This window comes from Hippocampus guttulatus, chromosome 21, assembly GCF_054856545.1.
Source record: "Hippocampus guttulatus isolate MCC_2025c chromosome 21, RoL_Hgut_1.0, whole genome shotgun sequence".
In the NCBI taxonomy this organism is placed as follows: Eukaryota; Metazoa; Chordata; class Actinopteri; order Syngnathiformes; family Syngnathidae; genus Hippocampus; species Hippocampus guttulatus.
In genome coordinates, this window is record NC_141281.1 from 11,769,785 (window position 1) to 11,782,564 (window position 12,780).

At 45.8% G+C, this 12,780-nt stretch overlaps 1 protein-coding gene across 1 annotated transcript; it reads right to left on the reverse strand.

Annotated features, from left to right (window-relative positions):
- Positions 1-2,114: 2,114 nt before the first annotated feature.
- On the reverse strand, positions 2,115-12,561 carry shha (sonic hedgehog signaling molecule a). The gene is made up of 3 exons (XM_086101350.1): positions 11,847-12,561; positions 6,497-6,758; positions 2,115-4,014 (listed from the first exon to the last, which is right to left on the reverse strand). Exons 1-3 carry the CDS (start codon positions 12,147-12,149, stop codon positions 3,356-3,358), a joined length of 1,224 nt encoding a protein of 407 aa, XP_085957476.1. The 5' UTR covers positions 12,150-12,561; the 3' UTR covers positions 2,115-3,355.
- Positions 12,562-12,780: the final 219 nt, after the last annotated feature.

The following is a 12,780-nucleotide window of genomic DNA, read 5'->3' on the forward strand; positions in this document are numbered from 1 at the left end:
ACAGTCAGCTTCCCCAGTGTGACGATAGTCTTTGCCAAGTCAACTTTACGGTTGTAAGCGTTGCGTTGATGTATCTAAGGAATTTAAAGCATGCACTTGACTGTTGCTGATTTGCTAAATGACACCTTATCACTTGAAAGGGCTTATGACAACACAAGATAAAACACGCTCTATTCCTTTTTTGTCCAAGAAAAAATAATGCCTCCCTATTTTTCAACACAATGTCTTAAAAAATAATAATAAATTGGCGGACGTGTGTCTCATAGGACAATGAATGAAAACATCCGGATATTGAAAAAGAAGTCTGACATTTCGGATTTGAAGCCGCCATTTTGGGTGCTCTTACTGTGGAATTCAGCCTAATGAGGCCCAATTGGAATTTGGTACCCTCGGCAGATGGCTGTCAACTTGCTGAATGTTCACCTCAAAGACTTTGTGGTCGACGGCAGAATTTATTCCAATCACTGCAGCAAGTGGTCAAGGTCCTGAAGTCGCAAAACAGCCCCAGACTGACTGTGAGATAATTGGCTGGAAGATCTAAAACAAAAGTTGAGCTAAACATGCAAAATACATTTTTTTTTCTCATGACTGTATGCACAAAAGAGCCATCCATCTTATGTGACGTCTTTTGGCGGGGGGAGCAACCGGAGGAGAAAAAGCAAAGGAGGAGCTTTTATTTTTGTCAGGCAGTTGTGTTTTTGCCGAATGCCAGACAGTCGGCCTTTGCAAAAAGTCAACATTTGTGAAAGGCCCTCTCTCTCTTTGTTGCAGTCGCGTTCTCTCTCTCTTTTCTCTCGCTCTCTCCTCTCCGTTGAGCTGCGAGGCAGACTCCAGGGCCCCGGGAGGGATTAGACGGGAGGCTCTGTTTACCTGCTGCCAGGAATGCCGCCCCTCATTCGCACATGCTTTTGTATCCGCAGGCAGGGATCCTCGGGGTCACACGTGGGCGGCTGAGATGGACCACCGTTCACCCCACCCACGCACCCACTCACTTGGGGTGGGGTGAGGTGGGAGTTCCACCTCACAATATCAACAAGTACACACAATGTGGGTGACCTGAGAGCAGGGCGTGGAATCCCTGCTCGTGTTGCAATTCTTTTTCGTAGTAGTCGTTTGGTTAACCTTGGTAGAAAGGTTACCTTTCCTATTAAAGAGTACTTGAAGTTGACATATAATAATCAAAGAAGTCGTCTGAATATCCCATATTCTAGCAAAGATATCAGATTTCAAAATTAGAAAGCAAAAGTTAAAAAAAAAAAGTATGAGCACGAGGGCTTTTAAAGTTCTATTTATTGCACAGGTGTGCCTTCGACTGCCCACAATAGGTCACACTCTCGAATCAGGATTTTCATATGCCCCACTTGTCAGGTGGAGTGGTGTTATTTCGGGCCAAGGAGAAATGCTCACTAACACAAAATTAAGCATTAACTAAGAAATTATGTAGCTTTATTTCTTTCTTTGTTTATTTATTTTTAACCATTTCCCAACTAAATGTTTTCAGCAATGTCACTTACGGGCCCCAGATTTGTTCACATGTTATCAAATTCGGTCATCTTTTTAAATATTTCGGCGTTACCCATTTTTTGTCTTTTCAAAAATTAGGTAAACCGAAACAATTTGCCCTCAACGCTCCTATGTTGCACTACCAAGGGGTTCCACAAGGTGTCGTCTTTGCCCAATTTTTAACGCCAAACTGCCAACGAGTACCGCTTAATCCTCGCTAAAATCACCGCCCCACCAAGCCACTTTGCGGCCTCAATTTGGTCCCAAACTGGCGATTGATGACGTTTGCCGACGTCACGGCGGTTTTAATAAGCCTGTAAAGCCTTCCGAGGGACCCAACAAACACGCGTTGTGTGTGCCGAGATGGAGGTTATTTGCACAGGGCAAAGCTCGTCACATTTGACGAGAGCGCTCCACATTTCACAAGCACGCGAAAGGTTTCTCAAAGTCCAACATGTCCGTTTTTTTGGAAGCCACACGTTATTGTTGTTTTTTTTCCCTCTCTCTTTTCCCGCAGACTCCTCGATTTTTATTTAACCGTTTGCGTTGTTTAACAAATAACACCCCGCCCGCCCCTTCCATTCAAACAGAGACATTTAACAACTCCCAAGTTTGAACACAATTTCTTTATCATAATTTTTTCGTAATAAACATATAAATAATAAACTCTAGACATTTGTTGTCGACTCATCGCCCTGTTATGAAAGTTAACTACTAGCCGCATATATATACTGTATATATATATATATATACTGTATATATATACACAGTATATATATCTCGTATGTGTGTGTCTGTGTGTACAAACTGCATCTCTTTGAAACTATTTCCCTATGACTATTATTACAACTGAAAATATGGAGGAAAAAGAAAAATACATATTTAGTACATTTACATGAGTTACTTATCAATTTATTCATTGAAACAGTACGGCTTGGAACTGTTCTCGAATTGTCAGAATCTGCATTTGTTTTTTGTTTTTTTTTTGTTGGTTTTTTTTTCTCAGAGGAAAACGAACACAATCAAATCAAATAAAAAATAAAAACAATAATAGCAACACAAAGTCAAGAATGCAGACATGAGGCAGAATGTCTGTCCGTCTCTGACAACCCCAAAAAATACTTTTTTTTTTTAAATTTTCCAACACTTTTTTCCACAATACTACTCTATTTAAATTAAAATATATTCTCATGTCTTTACACTATTTCAAATTCGGTAGCGATCTGTCAAAATCTAATTTACAATTCTGTGTATAAAAATATAATTTATGAAACCCCGCCAAGTGTGTTTCTTCCCCCAAATATAACAGTCAGTTGGACACGCGCGCACACACTTACGCTCGCGCAAGCGTGTGTGTGCGCGCGTGCACATGATGAACATTACAACCTGTCATGAGTTACCTTCGTCTTCTTTGCCACTATTGACCTTTTTTTTTTTTTTGTCTTTTCGTTGTTCGTCGGTCTTGTATCGGACACATACAAAAATAGATTATGCACACTTTTCACCGCAGCCATCAGTTCGTGTGAGAATAAATTATTCAAACTTTTTCTCTCTCTCTTTTTTTAAGGCTCCATTCATTCTTTGAAAGGGGGGACGCGTCGTCATCATCATATAGAAAAGTCACAGAAATAATAAATATCCCGTCATCAACTCCAACTGCATGGGGCCTTTGTCGAGTTTTTTTCCTCTTTTAATTATTATTATTTAATCTACTGAAGAGTCCTACATGTATTTTTATTTGTATTTATTTTGAATGTTCGTCTGTGTGTCTATGTGTGTGTGTGTGTGTGTGTGTGTGTGTGTGTGTGTGTGTGAGTGTGTGTGAGAAAGAGTCTGGCCCTCAAGTCTGGTTTCAGCTGGACACGCCGAGTGGATGCAAGGCGCGGGGGTCCAAGAGCCACGTTCCTAAGTGATAGAGCACCTCGGAGTACCAGTGCACGCCGTCTTCATGCGTATAGTTGCCGGCCTGCGAGCTGGAGAACACCGATGAGACCCAATGGGCGAGCCGGAGCGGGGCCAGGGCCCAGTGGGCCAGTTCATGGCTGCTCACCACGGCGTAGCAGGACGCGAGCACCCGGTCCACCACCAGCGTGCCCTGCGCGGTCACCGGCGCGTACGAGCCGACGTGTACCACCGTGGAAACCCGCGCCACGGTCGCGGGTCGGAGGCGCGCGCCGTACGGCACCAGTACCTCCTGGCCCGGCCGCACCTGGCTGGCGAACACCGCCGAAGCTCCGCGGGTGGAGTTGGTGACCACGAAGAGGAGGTGCGCCGCGGTCAGCGTGATCCGATGGCCCGCGTCGGTCTCCACCACGTGGAAGAGCCGCCGCGTGGTCGAGTCGCGGTCGATGAACGTGAGGAAGTCCGTGAAGAGGAGCTTGCCGTCGCCGTCCGCTGCCAGGACCTTGTCCCCGCTCTGCAGGTCCTTGATCGGCTTGGTGGAGCCGTCCTGGAGGGTCACCGTGGAGGATGCTGGGAAGCAGCCTCCGGATTTGGCCGCCACGGAGTTTTCTGTCAACGTGGCCACAACCGACTTTAGTATTAATATTCGACATGACATTGGCCCGTATTGGCTGGATTTAGTCAACTGCAGATGTTGGTTTAACCCTTTCCTGCACCCTGTAACCTGATAACACGATAGACACTGCTCACCCTGAAAGGGTTAATGCGGTTAAAATCTTGTGAATGAGAAATGCTTAAAAGAAAAAAAGTAGGTGCTGCTGTTTTGGTTAGCAACCAAATTCCAATCCCCTCAACCGAGATTTTGATTTTCGATATCAACGGAACCGAGCCTCTTTCGTAATTATTTCCCCAATCGAGCATTTAGCCCTTTCTTCCGCAATTACTGTATTTCCGTGAATGTAATTACTCAACTGCAGATGGGGGAAAGCGTATTTGGAGCGTCATTGGGTAGTGAATGCGGGATTTCAAACAATTCATTTACAATTAGCCAGATTCCACATTTGTGTGCCCCAGTCGGTGCTGCTGCTTTGGTTAGCGACATACTTCAAATGGGCTTGAACATTCCCCCAAAAGTTCCTGAATACAGTCAAAAATAAATAAATAAAAGAGCATTCCTTGCCTCTTTGCCCCTCTGTGCCGGATGTGTATTGGCCCGCTCCAAATAGTCTGAGCTTCCCAAAAAAGCCTGGGCTCATCTACCAATTAAATAAAAAAAAAAAAAACCCTAATAAAGAGCGGCCATTGTCATTCAAAAACATCTTGTGGATGACCATAGAACTTTTTTTTTTTCACGCTCCCTCCCTTCAACCTTCTATATTTGCTCAGGTGCAGGGACCCTCTATGTGACAATTCACACAAACAGGCAACTCACCACTGACTATTTACCCTGCGAGGCTCTCCACTTGTAGATTTGAATTTAAATGAGGGCCCCCGGACTCCTTAAATGCTCGCGCCCACGTCCCCCTTTCTGCAAGGATGCTTTGTGACTTGTCTTGATGACAATAATTTTGGCCTTGGTGGGGAGCTCTTCACATACCAGTCTCTAGGATCACACTTTCTTGGAAGAGCAGGTGTGCTTGCGCTCAGAATTTGAGGGGGGGCTTTTAATCTTCTTTTAAGATTCACGGACATGAAATAAGGTGGCAGGCCCGCAAACCAGATTTGGCCTGAGCGACTGGACATTGTTGGTTGGGCAAATCCTTGGGCCCACGAATCTGATCACTGAATGATTAATGGGACCTTTAGTTTAAGACTCATGAACAACAATCAATGACTGGAGAGTTTCCTGATTTGTGAGGAATATATATTTTGTGTACGTATAAAGGACCACATCCAACGACAACCACTTTGAATGGAGAAAATTCACAGTTTATCTATTTATTTCATCTCATTATACATTTATTTATTTATTTGTTATCAACCCTTTAAAATCTGAGATAATGACTTCCTTCTAATGACATTTTAACATTAATGATGTTGTTGTATATATGTGCAGGACTACATCTACCTAAAAAAAAATGATTCGGATGTAGAAGATGCACGGACTGTACCAAAACAGGTAAGAAAAATGTATCATTTGGAATTGTTTTTGCTGAATTTTAAAATATTTTATTTTGTTGATTTTTGTTGCTGTTCATTTTATAATTAGGGCTTCTTGAATCGTTTTCGTGTGTCTCATCATGCTAAACAATAATAGAAGTTGGTCTCAGGGGCCAATTTCGCAGGGGCCACATTGGGAATACTCTAAATTCGTAGACGTCTGGCCGGGACTGATGAGTTAAAAATTGAACTTTTTGGAAGGTGTGTGACCAGTTACGTCTGGGGTAAAAATGTCACAGCATTTGATTAAAAGAACTTTATGCCAACAGTGAATCATGGTGGTGGCAATGTGATCTGTGGCTGCTTTGCTACCTCAGGACCAAGACAACTTGTTGTGATTGATGGGACAATGAATTCTGTTGTCAACCAGAAAACCCTGAAGGAGAATGTTTGACAATCCGTCTACGCCCTCAAACTCAAGCGCTCGTGGATCCAGATTTGAACCCAATTGAGATGCTGTGGTGTGAATCAGTTCCTGTCAGAAAACCCTCTAAACCCTTTGCGGAGTTGAAGCAATTCTCCGAAGAGTGGCAAGGGTGGCACAACCCATTATTAGGTTGGGGCGGCAATTACTTTTTCACATAGGGACAGACAGGTTTGGATTTTTAAAAGAAATATTTGTGTGTGATGAATATCCAAAGAATACAAAAATCTTCGCAATCTACTGAGAAACTACATTCCGATTCAAGCTCGTTTGGATTATTATTATAATTTTTTTGAATATGTATCAGAGTCTCATTTTTCCGATTTGAAATTTTCAGTTCAACCGAAACAATACCACTGGCGCCCTAACCGAGATTCTCAAAACAGGTACGTTTTTGGAAAAAAATGTCGAAAAAAATGGCACTTATTTTTCCATCATGTTCATAAGAATCGTAATAATACTGGTTGTGTTTGATCACAAAAGCTTTGTCATCATCGTGCGGCGTACCTGCTTTCACAGAGCAATGGATGTGGGCTTTGGATTCATAGTAGACCCAGTCGAAACCAGCCTCCACCGCCAGCCTGGACAAGGTGCCGTACTTGCTCTTGTCGCGGTCCGACGTCGTGATGTCCACCGCCCGGCCCTCGTAGTGGAGGGACTCCTCGAAGTGGTGGCCGTCCTCATCCCAGCCCTCGGTGACCCGCAGCTTGACACCGGGCCATTGGTTCATCACTGAGATTGCCAGCGAGTTCAGCTTGTCTTTGCACCGCTGCGGACAAGACAAAGGTGAGTTGGATTTAACGCACATGCAACACCGCTGACTGAATTTGTTGATGTGATTCCACCTTGCTGATGTAAAAACTGCAATCCCCCCCATTGCGGAACTAATGGTCAACCAAGAAGGAGTGGAATGTCCTCTCACTCGAGCTGGTACCTCCAAATGTTTTTTTGCCCCTACAAATAGTTCAGAAGCCATTCATGATCCCTGAAGGATACATTTGAAGACTACATCCTGCTGTAGCTCTCAAAAGTATAAAAACCAAACCGATACATTTTTGCCCCCAAAATCAGCACCCGTTGTAACCCAATTCCTGTCCATATAGGATGCTGCCGGATTTTAGTACCCTTGACACGAATCTCCTACTGCCCCAGGAACATACCTTGTATCCTGTTTACCCCAAGAAAATGCTCCTTCAGTACCCAGAGAGTTCTAGAAGTTTACAATAGATTCGGATCTACCCTTTTTTCTGGCAGGGTTGAGTTTGTACCCTTGCCAGTAGGCCTTTTACAGTCAGTGAACACCCCCAAAAATAGTCCTTCAGCACCTTCAGTTTATTTTTAGATTAAGGTCCAGGAGCTTTTTTAAACACTTGAAAAAGTGCAAATAATGACCTAACAGTCCAAATAATTATAGCCTGGTTAGATTTTGTATTTCAGGAACTGGATTGCCCGCATTATTTCCTCTCGCGCTGGATTTGTACCCTTGTCACCAGAGTCTTCCTATCCAGGGACATACTTTTAGGACCCCCAACTTGACTTCGGAATTGGGATCTGGAGGATTTTGACCCTAGGAAAGGTACAAGCATTGACCTGGTACCGAACTCACCGCCTGCTTACAGTATACCCCTATTTCTGACATTGTCTTTATTTCTGGTCACCAAAAAAATGTATGGAAACGAATTAGTAGCATTACTTGTACCTTGTAGGGACCCAAATCGGCACCTACCATCCCCCTTCGATGGTACCTGCATCAACAGACTCTGCTAATCCATTTAATTAATCAACACTTGACTTTTGCAGCTTGGGAACACACCTTGAATCCTTTCGGCCCTTCTTTGGCGTTACGTTAGTCTCGAAAGAACCTCGAGAGACAGAAATTGTCACTTACTGCGCCCATATTTACCTTAAGTGATACGGCTTGGGAATGTTCTTTTTACCCTATTTGCCCCCAGAAAAGAGTCTTTTTGACACACTCAGAACTTGTTCTTCTGATTGGGGTCTGTAACCTTTTGACCCAGGAAAAGGAACAGTTTAGATTGTCCCATGCTGTGCCCCAATTTCGGATAGGGTTTGTACCCTTGACAGTAGACCGTGTTTCCCAGCCTTTATTGAGCCAAGACACATATTTGACATGAGCAAAATCTCACGGCACGGCAAAAACGGAAGAGAAGCGGCAGTAAAACAGGCCAAAATCCAGGTGTAAGGCAGGGCAAAACACGAGTTGGATATCATTCTCACTACTACTTTTGTACAGTTGGTTTGAGATTAGGAGCGTACTTGTGCTGGAAATGTTTCTATTGGAGTGAGGCACTTGGACAATTGCGGTGCACAAATGTAAATGGTAGGTTTGAGGCCCATTTTGGGGTCCCAGGAAAGCTTTTATAGGGTTTAGTTCAAAACCGTGGGGCAGTGGTCCCCAACTTTTTTTGTGTCACGGACAGGTTGCTATGCTACGGCAATCTTTTTTTTTTCCCTCATTGCGTTTAAACTTCCAGTTTTAACCCGTTCATGCACCCTGTTACCTGATAACATGATAAGCTGTCCACTGTAGTAACCGCTGTCCCCGAAAGGGTTAAAACAACGGTACTTAATTCAATATTTTATTAACTTTTTTTCCCAATTCCTTTTATACAACAAATATAGAATAAAATAAAATAACAGCGAATTACTACGAAAATGACCAATTCTGAATAACAAATATATTATGTGAACGTAATAATATTGAAATTATGATCTTACATATGGCGTTAGCATCATTGCTACGTGCTAATGTGACATGATTGATTGCTGCTTTCATCCGTTGGCTGCCGGCTTGTTATTAGAGACTAAACTGCGAATGTTTGCGTGGCCAGCAAAACTCTGCTCGCATCCCCCCCCCCCGCTTCTTTCATTTCTTGGTGGATTCTGTTTATTTCAACTTTCCCGATTTGCTAAAGTTGCGCATGTTTGCCACATCACCTCTGATGGAGTAAATTTGCTCACAGCTCGCAGGCCTGTCTCTGTGCAGACCAGTCCCAAACGGGCTGAGACCCTGTGAGTGGGGACCACTGCCGTTGGGTACTGACTAGTCCTTGGTGGACAAAATGGACTCAACTGGTTCTCCCTTTACTCTACATTTTGGGGTGATGGCTTCTCATTCTGTCTCCCCCCCCCCCCCCCCCCCCCCACCATGTTGCTTATTGCTGATTCTGATTGATTTGAGATGAACCCTTTCAGGGACAGCGGTTACTACAGTGGACAGTTTATCATGTGATCAAGTTACAGGGTCCATAGAACGGTTAATAAAATGCACCATTTGAGTCCAGTACTTGGCCCAAATGGGTACATGGATATAAATGGTAGTTTCGAGGTTCACGTTGGGGTCCTGTGAGAGCTTTTATTGGGTTTAGTTCAATACCCTGGGTTACATAATGTTCTTCTTGGGGATGTACCATGAGAGCTACTCTTTTAATTAAGATTCGGAGGTCGAGTTATATGCAAAGGGTCTCCATACTATCTTCCTCTCTAGCTCTGTCTGCATGGCTGAGGACCGGTGTGATGTTTAAATGTGAGCTTGCATTTTTATTTCTCATCTCCAAGGAGCACCGTCAGAGGGCACATCTTGGATAAAGGGGGAGGGGGGGGAGGGGGGCGGGGGGGAGAGCCCACAATGAAATATTTATAAGAGCCCACATTCGCTTCACTGCTCTATAACATATGGGTCTGCATGGGAAGGTATGAGCGCCCCCCCACCCCCCCCCACCCTCCGGCCTCCCTCCACCTTTATGATTACGTGCCACCGAACGCAGCACCGCTCATATTATAAGGGCAGCAGGTGATCCTTGGGAATGAATTTGTAGTTTGGCCCATAAGTAAAAGCCCCCCCCCCCCTCCCGTGGGGCTCAGCGAAGATGCTTCACCTTCTGCAAGACAACTTTTCTCCACACTCGAGTGATATGTCCAATAAAAACATCACAAAGAGGCTTTTCATGGGACCACTTTCATTATTCTAGGCCGGCAAAGGGATCGAGGTGGGTGGTGGGGGAGGTCGTGACGCACCTCTGTAAGACGCCTGCTGAATGACAGACTTGTGAAATCCAAGGTCCCATTTTCTACTATAGTGCGCGCACATATATCAGCGGCTGCAGCTTTATGACGATATCGCACTTGTAGAATGCGCTGCATTAAACGCAGAAGGCAAAGGGGGCGCAAGGGGGGTGTGGGAGGGGTGGAGAGAGAGAGAGACATTCCAAGTGAGCCGTAAAGGGCTCCTATTTATTAATTCAGCAGGTCGTGTGCCGCAAATTAAGCCCAATTCTGCTCAGCCCACCGTAAAGTCCCCCCCCCCCCCCCCTGAATATCAGCTCCGGAAAGGAGGGGGTTAAAGTTGTCCAACAGCCAACCTCTTAATCTGTTTCACAAATGATTTGGTTGGAGGAGACACTTCTCAGCTACCTGTCAGCGCAAACAGCCACTTTGACAACCGTGTAGGGGTGGGCGCGTGGGGGCGGGGGGGGGGGGGGGTGATTTCACGCTTAATTAGCTCCTGTCAATTAAGTCTCGCTTCATAATAAAACAGGAAAGAAAGTCCATCCGTAAAACGACCGATCGGTCGTTCACTTAGCGTGAATCGAGGCTGAAACGATGCGCCTAATGACTTTAGTTAGTGCACTCCCGTTAGGAAGCTTACGTCGACCGTTCGGCTTGCGTCCGCCAACACAAAATGCTTTCCCCCCCCCCCCCCCCCACTCCCATTTAAGCCCCACCACATTCATGCGTAAAATCCCGTGCGTAAAAGTCCCACGGCGAGCGGCTTCGTGCGTAAAGCCGCGCAACACCGGCACTGTAGACATCTTAATAATCCCCATGTGACCGTGCTTATGCCACGGACACACAAAGTGGCTACTTTTTGGTCTTGACTGGAACCATTTTGGAAGAAAGACGCCAACCATTTTAGCGGCTTACCATTAAAAAAAATTAAAATTAAAAAAAGCGCTACGGGCGGGTTGGTGGACGATGCCCAGCGTGGATTTGGTGCTCTGCTGTCATTTTATACATTTTTTTTTCAAATGCCAGACTCATTTTCTGGGCCGTAATTTGGACCATATCGTCCCTCGAGTTGCGTGCGTCGCCCCCGGCGAGGAGATGCGATAATGGAGGGAGGAACGCCGGGGGTGAGACTCGAGCGAGCGACCGCACGCACGGTGAATATTTCATCTCTTATTCCTCAGCTCCCGCGTGACCCTCATCAGGACCACCACAGCATCACATCACGACCATCAGTCAAATCAATCTTGCGAATAATTCACCAGCGGGGGGGAGAAAGTCACGCCAAATTTAATTTTGTATCATTTTACGTCTGGATAGTGACCCAGACCCGACCCCGCCGCCCCCTCCCCCACCGAATCATGCACAAAGGCCACCCAAAAACAAATTTTGCTTAAATCCTCGCAAAATTCAAGCCAATTTAGCTCCAAATTATATCCACCTCACTATTTTTATAAAAGGGGAGCAGTTGGAGGAGGATACAAATATAGACACGAGGAACAAGGCTTGCAATGAATATTTTAAATCCACTGTCACCAAGCATGAACGCCGAGCGTCCCTGACTGTCCGCATGCGCTCTGCCGCGTTGATACTTTTTATTTTTTTTTGTGGTGATATATAGAAAAAAAAAAAAAGGAGATATGATATAAATAAATAAAAGGTGCAAAGTCGGTTTCGGCTGCGTGGAGCCGTGGATAATGCGCAGAGTTCACCAGGGGGCTAAAAAGACTTCACTTCGGAGGTGCGCAATCGGGCTGACAAGGGATGCTGCGTTCAAGGAGGGGGGGAAAATTGGCTTGCGGTGGCGCCGGTGCGTGCGCGTGCACCTTACCTGAGTCATGAGCCGGTCGGCGCCGGTGTTCTCCTCATCTTTGAAGATGATGTCCGTGTTGTAGTTGGGCGTGAGCTCTTTAAAGCGCTCCGAGTTGCGCGTGATTTTGCCCTCGTAGCGGCCGCTCGCCCCCAGGGTCTTCTCGGCCACGTTGGGGATGAACTGCTTGTAAGCGAGAGGTGTCAGCTTCTTGTTGTGCCTCCTGCGGCCGTAGCCCCGGCCCGGTCCGCATCCCGTGCCGGGGGACACCGCCAAGGACGAGCAGACGACGGCGACCAGGACTATTCTGGTCCACAGCAGCATGTTGATGAACGGGGAGGGAGGAGGGGTGGGGGGGTTAAGGGAGGAGGAGGGAGAGGGGGGGGTGTGTGTCCTTCACGAGGTGGCCGCCTCTCGGTGCGCCTTTGCCGGTTCTCTCTCGGTGCCCTTGTCGCTCGCCCCCCGCCCCCCTCCGGTTCTCTTAGACGGCAGGTGCGGAAATGAGAATGAGGGGAAGAACATCCAAGGAGTCTTGTTTTAAGCCCTCTTCTTCTTCTTCTTCTTCTTCTTCCTTTTCTCTTTGAAAGGAGGTGAAACGAAAGGAAATAATAATAAGGAAAAAAAAAAAAAGAAACCCGCCGGATCCTCAAGTCGAGCTGCAGCCGCCTGTGTGAGACGACCCGCTTTTTACCGCTTTGTATTATAGCAGCGATCTATAGCAGGGGAGGGACTTGATTGGCTCGCCCTCTTCATGTTAGTCCCACACCAGCCCACACACAAAAAGCAAAAGATTCCTTCCACCTGCATGTGTTGCGTCGCTGGGAGGGGCTCCTCCATGGGAAAACATCAATTATATATGTTAAAAAAAAAAAAAGAGCCACCCGCCCAGCATTTTGCCACTGTACCCCCAGTGAACTTGAAAACTCGTGCAAACGTTCCAAAAGTGGTCATAACG

Excerpts from the sequence above, each read along its gene's own strand:
- shha (XM_086101350.1), bottom strand. The coding sequence starts at position 12,149 with ATGCTGCTGTGGACCAGAATAGTCCTGGTCGCCGTCGTCTGCTCGTCC. Across the intron at positions 6,759-11,846 it reads CCGACCGGCTCATGACTCAG|CGGTGCAAAGACAAGCTGAA; the intron begins GTAAGGTGCACG and ends TCTTGTCCGCAG. Across the intron at positions 4,015-6,496 it reads CCATTGCTCTGTGAAAGCAG|AAAACTCCGTGGCGGCCAAA; the intron begins GTACGCCGCACG and ends CCACGTTGACAG.